Here is a 22,635-nt window from a genome sequence, read left to right on the forward strand (position 1 = left end):
AACACCCTAGCCCCGCCCCTCCCTGAGGCCACGCCCCCTGCACCAAGGCCCTTCCCCCTGCTCACTACATTACCCCTCCCCTACTTCCGCCCCCACTCCCACTCGCTTTCACTGGGCTGGCGTAGGGGGTGGAGAGGCAGGAGGGATGAGGGCTCTAACTGAGGGTGCGGGATCCAGGGTGGGGCCAGAAATGAGGGTTTCAGGGTGCGGGAAGGGGCTCCAGGCTGGGGAGGGCTCCGTCTGGAGGTGCAGGCTCTGGGATAGAGCCAGGGACGAGGGGTTTGGGGTGCAGGAGGGGGCTCCAAGCTGGGGGGTGGGGAAGAGGAGTTCAGAGTGTGGGAGGGTGCTCTGGGTTTGAGGAGGCTCAGGGCTGGAGCAGGAGCACAGGCTTACCTCCAGCTAGGGTGACCAGATGTCCCGATTTTATAGGGACAGTCCCGATTTTTGGGTCTTTTTCTTATATAGGCTCCTATTACCCCCCACCCCCGTCCCGATTTTTCACATTTGCTGTCTGGTCACCCTACCTCCAGCAGCTTTAGGTCAGTGGCGCAGCAGGGGGGCTAAGGCAGGCTTCCTGTCTGATCTGACTCCGCGCTGCGCCTGGAAGCAGCCAGACGGTCCAGCTCTTAGGCAGAGGGGCGTGGGCCGCTCTGTGCGCTGCTCTCCTCTGCAGGCACCACCACCATAGTTCCTGCCCAATAGGAGTGTGGAGCTGGTGCGTGGGGCGGGGGCAGCACGCAGAGCCCTGTGGCCCCCTGCGTAGGAGCCGGACCTGCTGCTGGCAGCTTCCAGGGCGCAGTGCGGAGCCAGGACAGGTAGGGACTAGCCTGCCTTTGCGCCGCAGCACCGCCAGCCAGACTTCTAACAGCCCACCACCCCTGCCAGGGCCACCATAAACCCCCCAATGCCCAGCCAGACCCCCACATGTAATCCCCCCAGTGCGCTGCACTGTCCGCCCCCCAGGCTCCCCCTGCATTGCCTCAAAATGTAGATACCCCACCTACAGCCTTCATTAGACCAAGATTCTGCCCCCCCCCCATTTCAGACTCTCCCCCCGAAACAGGGTCCTTTAGCCCCTCCCCCGGGATTTCCCCCATCACATTGCCCGGGCCTCCATATCCCCTCCCCCGCCCCACTCACTCTCTGAGGTCCCCCTTAGGCGACACCTCTCAGTGCCCCTCCCCCACACAACCCTCCTTAAGTGTCCCCCCTCGCAGCCCCCGCTGGTGCAGGTGCACCACCACCAGAGATGCACCCCAACACCAAGAAAGAGGGACCCACACACAGCTGAGCTTTTAATACAATACAAAATTATTATTATTATTATTAATAATAAAATAATAGTAATAAAGCGGCGCCCGGCCGACGCAAGGTACAGCCATAATACAACCAGACCCCTCCCCCCGGCTGGTGCATCACACCACCAGCCTGGATGCCCAAAGACTGACCAACAAGTTGGCAGGGGCACGGTGCCACTCCCCCCGCCCCCCGCTCTGCTCAGTCTGCTACCTCCCCTCCCAGTCCGCAAACCACAGCCCCGCCCCCCGACTTAGTCAGCCAGCCACGTGGTGGAGACGGGTAGCGGGCGGCAGCCTGAGCCAGGAGGAAGGAAAGGAACCCGAAAACGAAAGGAAAATCGAGGCAGTGTAATTCCCCCGCCCTTGCCAGGGCTGAGTCACGGAGCCCATGTGACGGGCAGACTCCAGTCAGCTGCTTCATCCCCACCCGGGACAGCTTACTGTGGTCAGGCGTCCGGACCAGCGGCCAGGGGCTGTCGGCGGGGGCTGCGCTGAGGGATGAGGGTCGGTTGCCACCGGGAGCTGCTGTTGCTGCTGCTAGTGGTTGGGATGCCTGCCTCCCTTGCAGGATCCCAGCCCCAGCAACAACGCAAGTGGCCTGTGCCTTACAGGTGAGTTAGTAGCCTGCACAGGAAGCAAGGCTGGCTCACTGTGTGTGTGTGTGTATATATATCACTCCCACTTTGGGGTTTTAGACACTTAATTCAGAGCCTCTTTCCCTCTCCTCTTTGGGTGAGTGTGTGTAAACCAGAGATCATGTTAAAGCTTCCTTGTTCAGGGGATCACACGGTTAAAAAGGCCTAGGTTGAGTGTCAGCCTGCAGCACTACAGTGACCCCTGGATTTGATTGCAGAAGTGGCTAATCATAGATACACAGCCAGGAGGAGTCTCTGTCCAAGTAGCTCTTTTTGAAATCAAAGGGCTGACTTGTATCAGTAGGGACTATACAAGTGAGTAACATTTTGCAAGTTGCAGTTTTGGTCAAAGCCTTAAAAAACTTAAGAATGGCCATACTGGGTCAGACCAATGGTCCATCTAGCCCAGCATCCTGTCCTCCTACAGTGGCTGGTGTCAGGTGCTTCAGAGGGAATGAGCTAGTTGGGCTAGATCAGGGGTCGGCAACCTCTGGCACGCGGCTCGCCAGGGTAAGCACCCTGGTGGGGCGGGCCAGTTTGTTTACCTGCCGCGTCGGCAGGTTCGGCCGATCGCGGCTCCCACTGGCCGCGGTTTGCCACTCCAGGCCAATGGGGGTGGCAGGAAGCCACGGCCAGCACATACCTCGCCTGCGCCGCTTCCCGCAGCCCCCATTGGCCTGGGACGACGAACCACAGCCAGTGGGAGCCGCGATCGGCTGAACCTGCCGACGTGGCAGGTAAACAAACTGGCCCAGCCCGCCAGGGTGCTTACCCTGGCGAGCCGCGTGCCAGAGGTTGCCGACCCCTGGGCTAGATGGACCATTGGTCTGATCCAGTAGGGCCATTCTTATGTTTTTCTGTACAGCACATTATAAATCAAGCCATCTCTGAACTGTTTAAGCATAGAAACTGCAACTACTTCCCTTTTTCTGCCTTTAAAAGGTAGATTCTTAAATAAATACAAAAAACCAGGGGCAGTCTCTGAAAAGAAGGTTTCATAACTCCAGGAAGTCATTGGGCTTCACTGGTTTGAGTTGGCAAAAAGTTTTGTGAAATATTGTGTAACTAATTAAGATGGCTTTTTTGGTTTTTGCTTTCAAAATTCCAGTCCAGATTAGGAAGTTTGTAATGAGTCAAGAGCAAGCCTGAAAATTGCAGAGTGATGAAAGACGTTGAGGTCGCCATTGATTTCTTTTCTACAATGATTTTCCATCTTCTAAGGGTATTGTTTAAGTGCCCTAAAAATTGGAGCATTTGTGTCAGGACTCCTTGAACCATTTTAGTAATTTTTTTACTAGTTCTAGTACATTAGTAAATCTAGTTTGCCAAAGGACTGTTTAAGTGAGACACCTGCTTTTTTCTAATACCTGTTTTAGTTTGGTAGACTCCATCCTCACATTTCATTATTATACATAATGAGATGTTAAGAGTGATAATAATAATTGAAGTTTGGGACTTCTTTTTTAAGCCATTCAGAGTAATTCCTTGTTTGTCAGTGGCATCATATCAAATTCTCAATTTACAAGAGGATAGGTCCTGTAGACTTGACCTGGAATCTGAAAATCAAGCTGTGTTCTTTCTAACTGGTGGATCTTGGCCACAAACAGTAATAAGTGCCATAATTTTATAATTTAATTCTTATTGTAGTAAGCAGGAGCTGCAGGTGCCTGAGGCCTCAGAAAATCAGGTCAAAATATGTTGTAATTGTAACTTATTTAACAGTCGTTATTGATGCGTGAACTGATATAGAATCCTGTTCTATGGTTGTATGGAATTTTCAGTGCTAACAGAAGTTAATTGTGCCATAGAATTTTTTTCTTTAATTTAAATTAAAATTAAATATTCAGTGTTATAAAGTGAGAAGATAAGATTCTGAATACACGCAGGGAGCTGATTTGTTGAAGGTGATATTTTTGCATAGCCACTTTTTGTTTTTTCTAGGTTGGCCTTTGAGCATCTGCAGCCGTTTTTGGTGAACCAAATATGTTAAATGTTTTCACATATGTGCTCTCTCTCTCTCTAATACATGCGAGCTAATTAACTTTATTAAAGGTAGATACATAAGATTCCAGTCCTGCAAACACACATGCTTAACTTTAATGCCAGGAGTTGTCTCACTGATTTAATTGTATTAAGCTATATGCAGTCCACAGAACAAATTTTAATCTGGTTGATTATTTTTTTTATTTTAAATTAACAAATACAAAAGCCTCAAAGAAACTCTGCAATCAAAATTACAGTGGAAGAATATTTAGAACTCAATTTTGTATTTCTTTCCCTTCCTCTATAGCTGGAGCTTACTACTGAACACAGATGAAATTCTATGTCTGGTAGGAAGTTTCAATCCTGCTCCATAGCCTGTACATTTAATAAACAAATGGAATTGTGCATGTGATTGTAGGAGGATTTGGGAAGAAGGGATAGTAATACAAGTAGAAGTTTTGTCTGGCTTATGTGGGGAAGGACTTGTGGGAGGGGGGTAGAGAGGGGTGTTAACTACATCTAGTGAGTGTATGGGGGATGGACGTGGCAGTGTGTTCCTAGTATCAAAGACTGATTACTGAATGCTAGAAAGGAAACAAAACACATAGTAACTGAGGGATTGTTCCTTCATCCACTGAAGTCAGTGGGAGTTTGCCGTTGACTTCTGTGGGTGCAGAATTAGGCCCTATAATTTCAAACTTGTTGAAACAAAACCAACCCTTATAAAGCATATAGAGGCCTGATCATCTCATATCTTTATTGAAATAAGCATATTTAATATCTTGCTCTTGTAAGAGGGGGGAGAATATTTAAGTTGTATGTTTGGATGCTGTTTATAATTTAATGTGAGGAGGAACAGGACCTAAGTGAAATATAGTGAATGAGTTAGAGTAGAATTTGAAGGTCGTTGGAGAACTTTTGCAGTGGAGAAATCATGGTTTTATGTTCTATATTGATAGTACTGTACATGTAGAGTCTGTTTTTTCAGTTATTTTGAAAACAAGGTATGATTACCTAGAATGAGGTTTAATGGGAGAGCTGAAAATCTCTGGAAAAAATGTGTGGATTTTAGATTCTTAGGCTTTCTTTATATGGGGGAAATTGACTGGCATCATTATTCCAGAATAGCTGTTGTGGTATAATTTAGCTATTCCAAAATAACTCCCTTTTATCGACACTCTGCTTCAGAATAAAAGTGATCTAATTTCTGAATAATTACTCCACTTTGTGAGGAGAGTAATTATTTTGGAGTAAAGTCACTTTTATTCCAGAATAGTGTCTACAGGGGTGCTGTATCCAGGTTCTGGAATACTTATTGCTGAATGGTTATTCCAGAATAGCTATTTCCTATGTAGAAAAACCCTTGGGACCAAATTTTGAAACAGATCTTAAACCAACCTCTAATCTTGTGACCACAGTGTAGTGTGTGCAAGTTACTTGGGAGTGCAAGTACATTACAGTGCAATTAACATTGTTTCCCACATTAGACATCTAAATGTTATTATTTGCACTCACATATTGAAGATGCAATTTTAAGCCTCAGTCCTACAAACATGCACCTGAGTAATCCCATTAACTCATTTGTGTACATGTTTTCAGGGTTGGGGTCTTACGACTTTTAAAGGTGCTGCACACCCATAGCTCCCATTGACTTGAAGGGGAGCTCCAGGTATTCAGAACTTCTAAAAATCAGGCCATTAGAGGCTATTTTGGAAAGTGGCTCTTAAAATAAGTGTCTTTGTGTCATCCTACCTTTCCTCCGAAGCTACACAGAAAGTTTTCCATGCTTTTGTTTTTAAACGTAGGCGTTTTGATTACCGTCCGAAAACAGATCCCTATTGTCAAGCTCGTTACACTTTCTGTCCTACTGGCTGTCCCATTCCAGCAATGAAGGATGAGGATGTCATTGAAGTCTATCGATTACAAGCTCCAGTGTGGGAATTCAAATATGGGGATCTGCTTGGACATTTGGTAAGGTGATGTTTTCATTTAACAAAAATGTATTAGTTTCAAATCAGTTAAATTTAGCAGCAAATGTCAACAGTAGGACTTCATTCATTATAATATTTAAGCATAGTTGTGTGGAATATTGGAGGCTATGGGCTAGAAAACTGCTAACCTTGAAACAAGAGTTATGGGAGTAATTCAAGACAGATTAGGAAAAGAACATGATGTGGTGGACCTAATATACCTGGATTTCAGTAAAGCGTTTGATACTGTACCCCATGAGGAATTATTGGTTAAACTGAAAAACATGGGGATCGATATGAAAATCCAGAAGTGGATAAGGAATTGGTTACTGGGGAGAATGCAGCGGGTTGTATTAAAGGGTGAACTGTCAGGTTGGAGGGAGGTTACTAGTGGAGTGCCTCAAGGTTCGGTTTTGGGACCCATTTTATTTAATCTATTTATAACTGACCTCGGAACCGATTGCAGGAGTGGGCTGATAAAATTTGCGGATAATACGAAGGTGGGAGGCGTTGTAAATTCGGAGGAGGACAGGGATATCCTGCAGGGAGACTTGAATGAGCTTGTGAATTGGAGTATCAGAAATAAGTGAAATTTAATAGTGAAAAGTGTAAGGTGATGCATTTGGGGATGACTAATAACAATTTTAGTTACAAGATGGGGACGCATTGGTTAGAAGTTACGGAAGAGGAGAAGGACCTAGGGGTTCTTGTAGACCGCAGGATGACTGAGTCGACAATGTGACGTGGCGGTGAAAAAAGCCAATGCTGTCTTGGGATGCATTAGGCGAGGTATATCTAGTAGGGATAAGGAGGTCCTGCTTCCGTTGTACAAGGCGCTGGTGAGACCTCATTTGGAGTACTGTGTGCAGTTCTGGTCTCCCATGTTTAAAAAAGATGAACTCAAACTAGAATGGGTGCAGAGAAGGGCCACTAGGATGATCAGAGGAATGGAAAAGCTGTCGTACGAAAGGAGACTAGAGGAGCTTGGGTTGTTTAGTCTGACAAAGCGAAGGCTGAGAGGGGATATGATTGCTATCTTTAAATATATTAGAGGGATTAATACAAGGGAGGGAGAAGAATTATTCCAGCTTAGTACTAACGTGGATACCAGAACGAATGGATACAAACTGGCCGTGGGGAAGTTCAGACTTGAAATTAGACGAAGGTTTCTGACTGTCAGAGGGGTGAAATATTGGAACGGCCTACCGAGGGAAACGGTGGGGGCGACAGACCTGTCTGGTTTTAAGATAAAGTTAGATAAGTTTATGGAGGGAATGGTTTAATGGTAAAACATAGTAGTCAAGGAAAGCCAAGCAATGGTGGGTAAATAGTATAATGGCGAACGGGGTCGGGCTGGAGACTCTTGCCTATATGCTCGGGGTCTTACTGATCGCCACATTTGGGGTCGGGAAGGAATTTTCCTCCAGGGCAGATTGGCTGAGCCTCTGGAGGTTTTTCGCCTTCCTCCGCAGCATGGGGCAGGGATCTCTAGCAGGAGGGTCTCTGCCGATTGAAGTCACTAAAAACAGGATTGGGGACTTCAACAGCAGAGTCCAGGGAAGGGGTAGGGACGGTTTTATGGCCTGCAGCATGCAGGGGGTCAGACCGGATGATCATAGTGGTCCCTTCTGACCTTAAAGTCTATGAGTCTATGGTATTTTTGCCCTTATATACCAAGGATTGGAAATGTATTGTGTGTACGTTAACTTGTATTTTTTTGCATTTTTGCATTGACTTTAACATCACTTACAAAGAACACTTTGAATTGGTCCTTTATGACAAAATATCTGGCTAGTGTGTAAGAAAGATCTTGTTAATCTTATACATCTACAGCTTTGTTTTTTAAAATGAAGAAGTAAGATCTCACAGTAAACAAAGTCTGATTTGAATTAAATTTTGTATGAACATGGATATCTGTCTGATCTGAAAAACAAGCTGCAGTCTGCCCTGTGGATCACTCACTGACAGTGTTGCCAACTCTTTCGACTTCTATTATAAGTCTCACAATATATGGTGTTTCTCTTAAAGCCTCAGCTCCTGGAATCATGTGAATGCAACAGAATCTCAGCTGCTTTTTTTTAAAGTAAATATCTAGTCATCAGGTTGTAGAGGGAAGCTTAAATATGCGCACTCTAGAGCAGTGTTTCTCAAACTAGGTCCGCCGCTTGTTCAGGGAAAGCCCCTGGCAGGACGGGCCAGTTTGTTTACCTGTCGCGTCTGCAGGTTTGGCTGATTGCGGCTCCCGTTCGCCGCTGCAGGAAGCGGCGCGGGCCGAGGGATGTGCTGGCTGCCCTTCCTGCAGCCCCCATTGGCCTGGAGTGACGAACCGCGGCCAGTGGGAGCCGTGATCGGCCAAACCTGCGGACACGGCAGGTAAACAAACCGGCCCGGCCCGCCAGGGGCTTTCCCTGAACAAGCTGCAGCCCTAGTTTGAGAACCACTGTTCTAGAGAGTAAAAAATGAGAAGGCAAATAAACTGAATCCAACACTTATTGTTAAAAGCATGAGTTTTAAGGGAGTTCCATGATTTTTTGGGCCTTACTCATGATTTTTGAATGCTTGTAGATGGCAACACTGAGGTTTTCAAATGGTTTACATTACTTTGTACAGGATTGAGTCCACAAAAGGAGCTTCATTTGTTGATCCTTGGTCCACAATTTGGGAGGTTGGAGGGGGTATATGCAGAGATAAGAGGAAGTTTGATGCCTAACTCCAATTGAATATCTAACTCCTAATTACCACTACTACAGGCTGCAAATGGAAGTCGGTGCAGGATACAGATAAGTATGATGTGAATCAATATTTGTGTAATTTAGTGTGGTACATCCCGTTTTACAGAACCCTATTTTCTAAACTACTGTACAGTAGGTAAGTAATGCAAAGTGAAGTTGGCCCTACAAAACTGTTTTTCTTTGTGTTCATGACCTTTCCTCAGAATATTATGCATGATGCTGTTGGCTTCAAGAGCTCTCTAACTGGCAAAAACTACACAATGGAATGGTATGAACTCTTCCAGCTTGGGAACTGCACATTTCCACATCTCCGGCCTGACATGGATGCACCATTCTGGTGTAATCAGGGAGCTGCATGCTTTTATGAAGGAATAGATGATGTACACTGGAAGGAAAATGGGACCTTGGTTCTGGTGACCACTATATCAGGTAGATTTCAGAATCCTGTGGTGAGACTAATATCACATTCATGTCAGACAGTATCTTTCCACTTACTTTTTGTGAGTCATTTGCAATGCAGAGTGATTAAAGCTGTTAATTTGAAATTGAAATATTACTCTTCTAATTTTCTTAATATAGGAAGTGATATGGTAATACTGTCCTTTGAACAAGCCATGCTAAAAAGATGCTGTTAAGTGAGAATTGCTTGGTATGTCACATGAGCACCTCTGCAAGAATAGTGGAGTCTTTTGAGTGTAAAAATAGCCTCTTTTTATACACTTGCGCTGGAACACAACCTCCTGCTGTGAAGTGACAGATGAATTTTTAAATGGAAAAAATTGAGAGAATTGTGTTGTGCTCTTGAACTGATAAGTAGGACATAACAGGAAATGCTCTCAAGAACAGCTACAGTCACTCATCTTTTTTTTTTTTTCCAACTGTTTTATCATAAAACTGCAAATAATCCCAGTAGCAGTAACAGGCCTATCTATCACATATTGCAGGACAAGTGGTGTATTTATTATACTTAGTCTTTTTGTATAGCTCACCAAAATAGCTTCTTGGTTCAATCTACATTATGGGCTCATCACAGCTCCTCAATGTGAAACTGAAATGCTAGAATAAATACTGAACAAATTGCATGCAAAGCTCATACAAGAATCTGCTGCCTTTTAAATAACATGTATAGAAGTATTCAGTATGTTCATCTAGCCTGCTAAGGCTCTGGCACACTCTACAGGCTGCTTTCCTTTCTAAGCAGCAAAAATCAGATTAAAACTACAGACTTATGTGTTTCAAATGCTAACGTGATGTGTTATTCTACCTAAGTTCCCTTCCATTTTCATCAGTTTGGCACCTCAACCTTTGAATCTGCAGATTCCATCTGACTGATGCTGCTAAGAAATAAAAAGCAGCCCATATAACGTGACAGAGCTGTAACTTATTAAATATGTGGGCCTCCTCCATATTGATCAGACGTCCACACCAGTTCTTTCAGATCTATTGGTAGCCTCTGGTACTGTTGATCATAATGTATTTTTGACCTTTCCTGTGGGTCCTAGCAGGAGTGGTTAGAATATTACTTGTGAGGTACTTTCCTCTTGGGGAGATGCTATAGTGTAGTTTTGGCAGGTTGCTCATTTTCCCAAGGGACTTTTGTGAAGTGTAATCCTTGACTCCATTCCATTTTCCCTGTTCTCTGGCACATATGTGAATCTGCTTGGGGAAAAAGTCAGATGGTTTGGGTTGTACTGCTGCAGCATGTTGATGACACTCATACATCTTTGACCTGAATCTCTCTTACCATGTGTCTTGTATAATCATATGTACATGTGCAAATTGGGTGTAGATAGGAATTGCCAGACAGGATCAGGTCCATGGTCTATCTACTCCAATTTCCTATCTCTGACAATGGTCAGCAACAGGTGCTTCAGAAGCAGGTGCAAAAAACCTACAGTAGGGAGATGTGGGATAATCTGCCCCTCCTCCCCCGCCCATTGATGGCCTCTTACTTCCTAATTCAGGGATTGGCAACCTTTGGCACGCGGCTCGCCAGGGTAAGCACCCTCGTGGGCCAGGCCAGTTTGTTTACCTGCCGCGTTCACTGGTTCAGCCGATTGTGGCTCCCACTGGCCATGGTTTGCTGTCCCAGGCCAATGGGGGCTGCAGGAAGCTGCGCGGGCCGAGGGATATATTCCTTCTGAGACTCTGCTATTGTTTCCTTATGCCATATCTAAGGATTTAACTGCCTTTACTTTTGACTTTAGGGCATTTTTGACTAGTCTCCTCCTTTTTATTGAAATATTCCTTTCTAAAGTGTAGTGTAATTATGTTGGGTTTTGGTACCTGACTTCCCCATTGGATGTTGAATCTAATTGTATTGTGGTCATTACTACTTAGTGCAGGGGAGGGCAAACTATGGCCCGCGGTCCGGATCCAGCCCATCAGGGCTTTCAATCCATCCTGCGGGACTGCCAGCCCCGTGGCGCAGCAAGGCTAAGCCAGGCTCCCTGCCTGCCCTGGCCCTGTGCTGCTCCCGGAAGCGTCCGACACCACGTCCCTGTGGTCCCTGGAGGAGGGGAGGCCGAGGGCTCTGCGCAGGCACTGCCCTCCGCAGCTCCCATTGGCCGGGAACGGGAAACAGTGGCCAATGAGAGCTTCGGGGGTGGTACCTGCAGGCGAGGGCAGCGTGCAGTTAAGCCCCACCCCCCAGGAGCCACTTCCGGGAGCGATGCGGGGCCAGGGCAGGCACGGAGCCTGCCTTAGCCCCGCTGTGCGCCGCTGCCACCCCGGAGTCGCTCAAGGTAAGCGGTACCGGGCTGGAGCCTGCACCCCAAACCCCTCCTGCACCCCAACCCTCTGCCTTGAGCCCCGTCCTGCACCCCAGATGCTACCAGTGTGGTGCTCTGCTTTCTCCTGTTGATATCACTCGGCTGCGTGCGTGTGTTCCCTCTGTGTGCTGCCCCAGCTCTGCGCAGATAGCTGACCCAGCAGACCCGAAGAGAACCCCCAATAACCACAGAGTCTAGTAAGATGCAAAGCCACGTCGAGTAGGTTTATTGCGATCTCGGACACAATGGCAGTTCCCTGTAGATTACTTAGTCTACCGGGCATACTACGAGAAAGTGCCTCTTGGCAAGGACCCGGCTCAGTGGCAGGACTTTCCACTGCCCCCCCGTGGCCGGACAAAGACACCACCCCAGGGATACATTTTTATACACAGGATAAACAAGTTACACATCACTGCTGATGTATTGAGGTGCAACCCCTCTACGTAGCAAGGTACAACCCCTCTACGTAGTAAGGTGCCGCCTGTCACCTTGTACATGTTGGTTTGATCAAAACAACTCTATCCATCATTTTACCCTTTTGCCCCTGTCATTGGGATGGGTCGGCTTGTTCCTTGAGTGTGGAATGTACAAGTATGCGAATGTTCTGATATCTGGTGTTCAGTACCTTTTAGGTATGTCTCTTTTTGCAGCATCATCCCTTTCCTTGCCAGCTTCTGTGAGCAGGGCCTCCCTCTGGCTCACGGCTTAACTTTGCTTTATGTTAGCAAAGTCATGACCATTACTTTAGTTCAGGCCTTAGGCCTCACACCGGGCCTCTGATACCAAGGTTTATATCTCAGGACCTCCTCTTACTACACCCTGCCCTGAGCCCCCTGCTTCACCCCCCATCCCTCCTGCACCCAACCCCCTACACTGAGTCCTATTCCTCCCAACCCCCCCCCCCCCCCCCCCCATATGCAGAACATTGCAGAATTTTAATTTTTTGGTGCAGAATTCCCTCAAGAGTACCAGGGTTCTGTGTGGCACAATCTGGGTGCAGGCAGCTTGGTGCGGGGTTCTGGATGCAAAGGGAATGGGACTCTGTAGGGGAGTCCAGGTGAAGGTGGTTAGGGCTCAGTGTGTGTGGGGGGGGGACGGGGGGGGGAGAGAGTGGTGCCTGGGGGGGGGGGGGGGGTCAGGGTGCAGCTGTTCAGTGGGATGACCTGGACCCCCGCATCCAGACACACACACACACATGGTGCAGAGCTTCCTGCAGCCAGGGGAAGTTTCTGGGGTTTGATCTGACCTAGCCCCGGCTGCTCCGTGCAGGGAAGGGGGAACTGCATCTCCGTCCTTCCCCCGTCTCCTCCCCCAGTTGAGACTAATGTCCCTGGGCGGCCAGGACATCCCAGATCCCCCCTTCTCCCAGTGACAGAACAGAGGCATCTGAGCTTCCAGGGAGGGATGAGTGAGTACTGGTGCAGCTTCTTTTTGCTTCCCCACAGAAACTATTTTCTGCAAGGAAGCAAAGAGAATCTCTGTGTGGATTTTTCTGCTGTGCCGCAGTTGTGCAGAACTTCCCCAGGACTATCAGTTCTTTCAACCTTTCTTCACAGATCAGGTTTTCTAAACCTTTTATCGTTTTTGTTGCTCTCTTTGGACTTTCTCCAATTTGTACATATCTATCTAAAGTGTGCTGCGCAAAACTGGAAGCAGTACTCCAGCTGAGGCCCCACCAGAGCTGAGTAGAATGGAACAATTACCTTCCAGGTCTTGTATATGACACCTTGTTAATATGTCCCAAAATTACATAACCTTTTTTTTTGCAATTGTCCCATTGTTGATTTATATTCAGTTGTGATATAGTATAATCTCCAGCTCCTTGTCTGCCGTGTTATTGCCTACCCAGTTATTCCTCATTTTTGTATTTGTGAATTTGAATTGTGAAGTTTAGTACTTTGCACTTGTTTTTTTAGATAATTCCATCTTATTGATTTCAGACCAATTCTGCAATCTATCAGTATCATTTTTGAATTCTAATCCAGTCCTCCAAAATGTTTACAACCCTTCCCCCTTGGTGCCAGCCACAAATTTTATAAGCATAATCTCCACTCCATCATCCAAATCATTAATGAAAATATTGAATAGTGTCAGACCCAGGACAGACCTCTGTAGGACCTTCTTGTAGGTTTTGGTCTTGATGACCTTGGGGCCCAATCCTGCAAAAACTAAGCAAATCAGCACTACCAAGAGTCTGCAGTTTTGGGCTCCTAACACCACAGAATTTCTTGTGCAATTGTGGCTTTCTGGTATTTTCACTGTGATAGGAGAATGCTCTGGAAATCACTTTCTTCCTTGCTCTGACGACAGAGTGTGTTGACCTTCAGAAAATACTGCATGGCACTTTTACTCCCTGAGACCTTAACTTAGTAAGAAACGTGTGTGGGTTGAATTTCTTCAGCGGGTAGGTTTGAACGTTTTTTGAGTAGCTTGTGCCAGTTTTGGTGATTTTACATTTTGTAATATTTGAAAATAATTTTAAAGGGGCACAGAGTTGTTAGTAAGGACATGTGTTTTGAAACATTAAAAAAGTAAAGAAGATAATTTTATAATTTCAATTGCATGCCCAGTTCGTGCATAATCTTTTAATAAGTTGTTTGTTGCAGCCAGTGTTTTTTATTTAACGATAAAAATCCCAGTCTTGTGAAAAGAAGGAAACGCCATCCCAAGATATATACTGCAGTACACTCCAAGAATATGAAGTGTAATTAAAATTCCTCTCTGTGCAGCATACAATGGCAGGGTGGTTGTTAATACAGGATTTATGACTTGCTGTATTATGAACCTGAACATAGGCAGTTCCAAAAATTCAACCAACAGTGATAAAAGAATAGGATTGTTGTTGTTGTTTTTAATTGCAGCTATGGAGCCCCAGTTATGCCCCAGGAGGACCCCATTGCTATAGGTGCTGTACAGACACAGTACAAAAAGACAGTTCCTGCCCCAAAGAGCTTCCAATCTAAGTACAAACAGGAGAAAACAGGTGGATACAGACAGATGGGAGTACAAGGAAACACTGAGACAATATTGGTCAGTATGATAGGCAGTGGTCTCAGCAAACTGTTGTCAAGTTTGGGGCAAAGGTGCTTTTTTAAAGGAAGGATTTGAAGGAGAACAATGAAGTGGCTTTTTGGGTGTGTATGGGGAGCCCCTCTGAAACAGTGAGGGGCAGCATGGGAGAAAGCACAGGTGCTTATTTGAAAATTTAACAAGTAAGTGATGGATGCTGGCATCATGGGCCAATTAGAGGCTAGTGAATGACTGATGGCTAGGTAGAGTAGGGATAGACAGTTCAAGGCTTTACAAGTGAAAATCAGCAGCTTATATTTGATGCAATAGAGAAAGGGGATGCAGTGGAGGGATGGAAGAGAGAGGTGATGTCTGTGACAGTGTACCCTATAAGGCTTTATGGGGAGGGGGTGCTTATAAATGTATGGATGACATAGCTGGAATATGTTTTGTGCTGCCTGTGCCATGTAACATATCTCCGTAAAGGTTCTGGTCTATTATATCTATTCATCCAATTTGTACATATATATCATTTTCTACTCGAGGTTAAGAATATGGGCTGTATGCTTGCTTGATTTCTAAGTAAGCTTTGTGAGGCATTTGGTCAGCTTCTTTAGGAAGGAATTCGCCAGGTTAAGTACCTGATCAGGAGACACTTAGGGAACAATGCATCTTGGAATGCTCCAATCCACATGAGAAGTCTTCCTGGAGACATGCAAGATGCCATGTGGACAATGGCATCGGCCTGCAAAGACTGAGTCATGCAGGGGCATGTGACTTGCCCAGGTGACTCCAAAACTCCATCCTGGAGCTGGACTTGGCATAGGAGGGAGGAGGGGGGTCTCCACCCACAAGAGAGAGTCTATTTAAACCTGTGGGAGACCCCTCCATTTTGTCTTCAGCTGGCTAAAGAAGGAGCCTCTCCACCCCCCCCCAGGATACTTGAAGGAGACTGAAACAAAGGACAGTAACTGCAGGGGGTGTGAGTGATTGCTGGACCCAGGCTAAAAGGAGATTAGCCTGTAAAAGGGAGCACTCTGGAACTGGTGAGGAAATTATCTGTATTCAGTTTGATTAGGCATAGATTCGCGCATTTTATTTTATTTTGCTTGGTGACTTACTTTGTTCTGTCTGTTACTACTTTGAACCACTTAAATCCTACCGTCTGTATTTAATAAAATCACTTTTTATTTAGTAATTTACTCAGAGTATGTATTAATACCTGGGGGAGCAAACAACTGTGCATATCTCTCTATCAGTGTTATAGAGGGCGAACAATTTATGAGTTTGCCCTGCATAAGCTTTATGCAGGGCAAAACGGATTTATCTGGGTTTAGACCCCATTGGGAGTTGGGCATCTGAGTGCTAAAGACAAGCACGCTACTGCGAGCTGTTTTCAGGTAAACTTGCAGCTTTGGGACAAGTGATTCAGACCCTGGGTCTGTGTCTGGAGCCAGACAGGAGTGTCTGGCTCAGCAAGACAGGGTGCTGGAGTCCTGAGCTGGCAGGGAAAACAGAAGCAGGGGTAGTCTTTGCACATTGGGTGGCAGCTCCCAAGGGGGTTTCTGTGATCCAACCCGTCACAATGTCATCAAGGAACAGGCTAGGAAAAGGATCTTTTGAATAGATATGAGAAAGGCAAGACTGCAGCGGCAGCCGATTTAGCACAGTAGTGAAGACAAGCCCTTAGAGTTGTGTAAGGCATGTGACTTGGCACCATGTGACATTTTGATTAAAAACTAGAATGATATAAAATTAATGGGGCACACGTTAAATTGATTAGAAATTGTCTAGTTGATAGGTCTCAAAATATAATTATAAGCAGGAAATCATCATTGAGTGGGTCTGTTTCCAATTGGATACCACAGGGATAGGTTCATGGCCCTACACTATTTAATATTTTTATCAGTTACCTGGAAGAAAACATAAAATCATCACTGATAAAGTTTGTAGATGACACAAAAATAGCGGGAGTGATAAATAATGAAGACAGGTCACTGATTCAGACTGATCTGAATTGCTTAGTAAGGTGTGTGCAAGCAAATAATGTGTGTTTTAATATGGCTAAATGTAAATGTATACATCTAGGAACAAAGAATGGAGGCCGTACTTACATGATGAGGGAAGCGGTGACACCGGAAAAGATTTGGGGTCATGGTGGATAAACAGCTGAATGTGAGCTCCCCGTGTGATGCTGTGACCAAAAGAGCTAATGCAATCCTAAGATGAATAAATAGTGGAACCACTATTTTTATAACCCTATATTTTATCTCTGTCTATATCCCTGTATTCTATCTCTGTATTTGGCACTGGTCTGATCACTACTGGAATACTGTGTCCAGTTCTGGCACCCACAATTCAAGAAGGATGTCGACAAATTGGAGAGTTCAGAGAAGAGCCATGAGAATGATTAAAGGATTAGAAAACCTGCCTGATAGTAATAGACTCAAAAAGGTCAATCTATTTAGCTTAACAAAGAGAAAGTTAAGGGATGACAAGGGGAATAAATGTTTAATAACAGGCTCTTCAGTCTAGCAGAGAGAGGTGTAACATAATCCAATGGCTGGAAGTTTAAGTTAGACAATTTCAGACTGGAAATAAGGTGTAAATTTTTAACAGTGATGGTAATTAATAAGGCTAAGATTTTGTTATGAATATTTTTAGTAAAACTCAGACAGGTCAGGGGCAATGAAGAAAAATTCACAGAAGCCCATGATCTGTCCCCTGACTGTTACTAAAAATATCCATGATAAAATGGGAAGGGGCTGGGCAGCTGTAGGGTGGCTAGGAGCTCTGGGACCCCACCACCCGTGGGGCAGAGAGCTGCAGGGTCCCCCTGTCCCCTCCCCAGTAGCAGGAAGCTGCGGGGTGCCCCCGCTGCCCATGGCGGCTCAGAGCTTGGGGACCCACTGCCTCAGGTGGTGAGAGTACCTCACAGCTCCCTGCCGCTGCGGGAGGCAGCAGGACCTTGCAGCTCCCAGCCGTCAGGGCTGAAGTCATAGAGGTCTTTGGAAGTCAAGGATTCCATGACTTCTACAACCTCCATGACAAAATCATAGCTTTAGTAATTAACCATTGGAACAATTTACCAAGGGTTGTGGTGGATTCTCCAGCACTGGCCATTTTTAAATGACGTTTGGATGTTTTTCTAAAAGGCATGCTCATCGTGAATTATTTTGGGGAAGTTCTATGGCCTGTGTTATACACGAGGTCAAACTAGATGATCACAAGGGTCCCTTCTAGCCTTGTAATCTATGAATTGTATGGATTTGCCAGTATTGTTTTCCATAATGCTTATGGACATATCCTATTTCTATTTTTTACAGGAACAATGTTTAACCAAATGGCAAAATGGGTACAATATGACAACGAAACTGGGATATACTATGAAACCTGGACAGTTCGAGCAAGTCCTGACAAGCATGCGGTAGTGTGGTTTGAATCTTATGAATGCTCGAAATTTATATTAAGAACATATCAGAAGTTGGCCGATTTAGGGGCTGTATTTAATAAGATACAAACAAATTATACCAGCATTACTTTGTTTACCGGAGAACCCATTTATTTGGGGAATGAAACATCTATTTTTGGACCTCTAGGAAACAAGACAGTGGCTGCAGCCATAAGAGATTTCTACTATCCATTCAAATCTCATCAGTCTATTGAAGAGTTCTTCTTAAATGTCTTAAAAATAGTAGATCAGGTTGTCTTAAACCACCAGTTTTACCTCTTTTACAACTTAGACTACTGGCTTTTACCTATAAAGTTCCCTTACATCAAAATAACTTATGAAGAGATCCCTTTACCTAATGAAGACAATACATGGGTTGGTTTGTAATTATTTCATTAGGTGTAGGTTCTGTGGATATTCATTGACTGTTCTGCCCTGCCTTGGGTGAAGAAAGAGTCCCCTTTCTTGCTAGCTGCATTACAGCCCCAGAATTCTCAAGGGGTTTGGACCTGTCATTGGCCACATGGTTGCAAGTCATCTGCTTCTTCTTAAAGAGGGGAGTCTACAGGAGCTGGTTACCAGCAGACACAGTGGCTTGCTAGCTTGACTCCATCAAAAATGTACCTTCTACCCATTGGAACACTGTACATTTCATATTTGATGGAACTGGGACCAGTTGTCCTGGAACATGATGAAGTCAGCAGACATGGAAATGGGTTGAGAGTTGTTGGTAGATTACAGCTGTCATGCTGATGACTCCTTTGTTAGAAGGTGGTGGCGGTGGTGTTGTTTATTTTTGTTTTGCTTTTGGACAGCCTGACACCTTACCAGAATTACTAAACAAAGCACAGATAAGGCTGGCTCCCCTCAGATCCAACATAAGTCTCTTACACAAATTAAAGAAGGATTGGAACTGACTAGCCAACACAAATCATGCTAGGGCCCATAGTCAACATGGTTTCTGTAAAGGGAAATCGTGTCTTACTAATCTATTAGAGTTCTTTGAAGGGATCAACAAACATGTGGACAAGGGGGATCCAGTGGACAGAGTGTACTTAGATTTCCAGAAAGCCTTTGACAAGGTCCCTCACCAAAGGCTCTTATGTAAATTAAGCTGTCATGGGATAAAAGGGAAGGTCCTTTCATGGATTAAGAACTGGTTAAAAGACATGAAACAGGGTAGGAATTAATGGTAAATTCTCAGAATGGAGAGGGGTAACTAGTGGTGATCCCCAAGGGTCAGTCCTTGGACCAATCCTATTCAACTTATTGATAAATGATCTGGAGAAAGGGGGTAAACAGTGAGGTGGCAAAGTTTGCAGATGAGATGAAACTGCTCAAGATAGTTAAGACCAAAGCAGACTGTGACGAACTTCGAAAAGATCTCACAAAACTAAGTGATTGGGCAACAAAATGGCAAATGAAATTTAATGTGGATAAATGTAAAGTAATGCACATTGGAAAAAATAACCCTAACTATACATACAATATGATGGGGGCTAATTTAGCTACAAGTCAGGAAAAAGATCTTGGAGTTATCGTGGATAGTTCTCTGAAGATGTCCACGCAGTGTGCAGAGGCAGTCAAAAAAGCAAACAGGATGTTAGGAATGTTAGGAATCATTAAAAAGGGGATAGAGAATAAGACTGAGAATATATTATTGCCCTTATATAAAATCGATGGTACGCCCAGATCTCGAATACTGCGTTCAGATGTGGTCTCATCTCAAAAAAGATATACTGGCACTAGAAAAGGTTCAGAAAAGGGCAACTAAAATGATTAGGGGTTTGGAACGGGTCCCATCTGAGGAGAAATTAAAGAGGCTAGGACTCTTCAGCTTGGAAAAGAGGAGACTAAAGGGGGATATGATAGAGGTATATAAAATCATGAGTGATGTGGAGAAAGTGGATAAGGAAAAGTTATTTACTTATTCCCATAATACAAGAACTAGGGGTCACCAAATGAAATTAATAGGCAGCAGGTTTAAAACAAATACAAGGAAGTTCTTTTTCATGCAGCGCACAGTCAACTTGTGGAACTCCTTACCTGAGGAAGTTGTGAAGGCTAGGACTATAACAGCATTTAAAAGAGAAAACTGGATAAATTCATGGTGGTTAAGTCCATTAGTGGCTATTAGCTAGGATGGGTAAGGAATGGTGTCCCTAGCCTCTGTTTGTCAGAGGATGGAGATGGATGGCAGGAGAGAGATCACTTGATCATTGCCTGTTAGGTCCACTCCCTCTGGGGCACCTGGCATTGGCCACTGTCGGTAGACAGGATACTGGGCTAGATGGACCTTTGGTCTGACCCGGTATGGCCGTTCTTATGCTCTGGGGAGTGAGGAGGGCCACCGAGGCCATAGCCCAACCACTTTTGGCTAGACCAAATGTGAGTGGCCAAGTCACAACTCCACTCGCTCATGATGGGCGGGTGGCTGGGCTGCACATGAATGGAGCTGCGACCTTACACACAGGGTCTCAATGCTATTCACTCAGATTGGACAGGGTGGGGATCATGGTTCAGTGTGATAAGGCGGGAGGTGGGGGGAGGGGAAAGAGTAGGTAGAGGGGCACCTGAGAGGGGAGAAATCTCTGACACCCACCACATACACACTTTAAATGGTACTCCATGGCTCCTGCTAGGGTCCTTCACTATCAAAAGGCTATAGTAATGATTATTTTCTTCTCGATTTAACCCAAAGTAAATGAGATTTTTCAGGTCTGTGCTTGAGATTTATTTCCACTTAAGCTTGCTGTTTGTGAAGGAATTTGGCCAGCTGTGATGCCTTCAAAAATCCATATTCACAGAGTTAAAAAATATGAAACAAAAGAGCATTAATTCATTTTTGTAAAAGAACCCACAACACCTTCAAGAATAGGTACAGTTATTAGTGGCTGTCAGAGTACTGCTAGAAGTCTTAATTCATAATCTTACTACTTAAATTCTAACATAACTCTTTATGCCTAAATCAGGCTTTTTTTTTTTTTTTTTTAAATAAGATCAAGATCAATGTACCATAGTCCTAAGGACCACAGCACTTGTATGGCTTTTTTAAAGGTATTATACTTAAGTATTTTTCATATGCAAGAGATGGATGGTCTTGAAGAGAGCTGTAGGAGCTATATTTAGCTAAAATATTGATAAATCTTATTTAACATTATTTTTTATAAGTATTAAAGGTACTAGTGCTTTTTAATAGCCTGCCTAATATGCATGTCACTGACTACACAGGCTGCAGTGGACAGATACCTGCATTAAAAGTACCATTCCAGTTAGAGCAGTGAGTATTAAATGGGAACAGACCATTATTTTGGGATATCCAGCAGTAGGTCCTCTGCAGCTCTGGATTTGCCAGTGACTGTAGAGAAGCTTTTACAGCTGTAATTCTTTAATAGCTAGGGCATTGTTTCCAGTCTAACACCTTGCAGCTGCATCATCTTTTTTAAGTGTGCAAAATCTGACTGGTTCTAGGGAGTTAGCGGCTGAATACTTGGCTGTTGGTAACCTGCTGAGGTGATGGGTATTGATGGAAGAGGAATAAGCACATCTAATTTGAGCTTGCAGTCGGTTTGTGTAGTACTAGGATTTTATGGTTGTATTTTGTATAATTTAGAATGAAGGATAAAGCATGTATTATATGTATTGATGCATGATATGATTTGGTTATATTCTGCCAGCCACCCTTTCTGAAACCAGAAAGGAATGGCCTAGTGTGCCATTGGTAAAGATGCATCAGCCAGAATCTTGTGTCTGAAGCTGATTTCAAGGCAGTACTAGACCTTTAGAGTCACCACTTTGTTGTAGGTTTAAAATTAGCATTTTGAAATAAGTAAAAGAATGCAATGATTGTTTTCTCTTGCATTGCAATTTGATGTTCCTGTTCAAATGTTCTGTGTAAATCAATCCTGTTTTGTGTGTGAATGAGGAAAGTGTGTGTTAGAAGGTAAGTGTGAAGGCCATCACCAGACCAGATGTTCTTGGGAGGAACCAAGAACAGATGTAAAGGTGCCAGGAGATTGCAACACACCCCTATTGAGATGTCAAAGGAGGGCAGATTGATAGATGCCTGCTTCATCTTTAGAGTCGTCAATCGGGACAAGATAGCTATGATCAAAACCAGCATGGGGTAACTCCCCCAGAGACTGATGAAGGAACCAAGATAAAGATGAGAAGAACAATTTAAGAAAACAAGCACTCGTCAAACGGCGATAGAGTACAGCATGACGGTGCAAAACTCATTGGTCCCAATGAAGAAATATTATTATATAAACAGGGTGCTTTGCCATGAAACTTGGGGTTCATCCTGCCAAGACTTCCCCAGAGGATCGTGTTGCGACCAACAGAACCCAGCTCCTCCCTACCCGTCATCAACCTAGTGGCCGCTAGGTTGCTCCGGACTCTGGACTGGTAACTATAACATCGACTGGCGGGAGAGAGAGTGTGAGTGTGAGTGTGATTGAATGCATATGCTAATTGTATCTCCAATAAACGCAGCGTATTGCCTTTTCCCCTGAAAAAGATCCTGGGTGCTTCTTAGAAGCATAACATTTGGAACAAGTGACTGATTACAGAAACAACATCAAAACTTGTAAATTGTTAATAAATATTAAAATATTTGGTTTAATAACAGTGGGTAGCATTATTCCTTTCATGTAAATGAACACTCTGCTATGGAATATGCTAACATAGCAGTGGTGGTGTAGGGATATTAAAAAAGGTACTAACAGTGATTCCCCCAAGAGACAGTGACCCCCTCATAATTTGGCCCCCACACTTTAAAATCCAA

General features: G+C 44.6%; 1 protein-coding gene across 1 annotated transcript; it reads left to right on the forward strand.

Annotated features, from left to right (window-relative positions):
* The first annotated feature begins 1,596 nt into the window (after positions 1–1,596).
* On the forward strand, positions 1,597–22,476 carry CLN5 (CLN5 intracellular trafficking protein). The gene is made up of 4 exons (XM_054011569.1): positions 1,597–1,909; positions 5,722–5,887; positions 8,822–9,047; positions 17,725–22,476. The coding sequence occupies exons 1-4, from the start codon at positions 1,797–1,799 to the stop codon at positions 18,234–18,236; spliced, it is 1,017 nt and encodes a 338-aa protein (XP_053867544.1). The 5' UTR covers positions 1,597–1,796; the 3' UTR covers positions 18,237–22,476.
* The last annotated feature ends 159 nt before the right edge of the window (positions 22,477–22,635 follow it).

The sequence above is a fragment of the Malaclemys terrapin genome, chromosome 1 (genome assembly GCF_027887155.1).
Source record: "Malaclemys terrapin pileata isolate rMalTer1 chromosome 1, rMalTer1.hap1, whole genome shotgun sequence".
Classification (NCBI taxonomy): Eukaryota; Metazoa; Chordata; order Testudines; family Emydidae; genus Malaclemys; species Malaclemys terrapin.

What these genes read in the sequence shown, in the direction of transcription:
- CLN5 (XM_054011569.1), top strand. Translation starts at nt 1,797, where the DNA reads ATGAGGGTCGGTTGCCACCGGGAGCTGCTGTTGCTGCTGCTAGTGGTT. An exon ending in AAGTGGCCTGTGCCTTACAG is followed by an intron (nt 1,910 to 5,721) that starts GTGAGTTAGTAG and finishes TTTTAAACGTAG; the next exon opens with GCGTTTTGATTACCGTCCGA. An exon ending in GGGATCTGCTTGGACATTTG is followed by an intron (nt 5,888 to 8,821) that starts GTAAGGTGATGT and finishes ACCTTTCCTCAG; the next exon opens with AATATTATGCATGATGCTGT.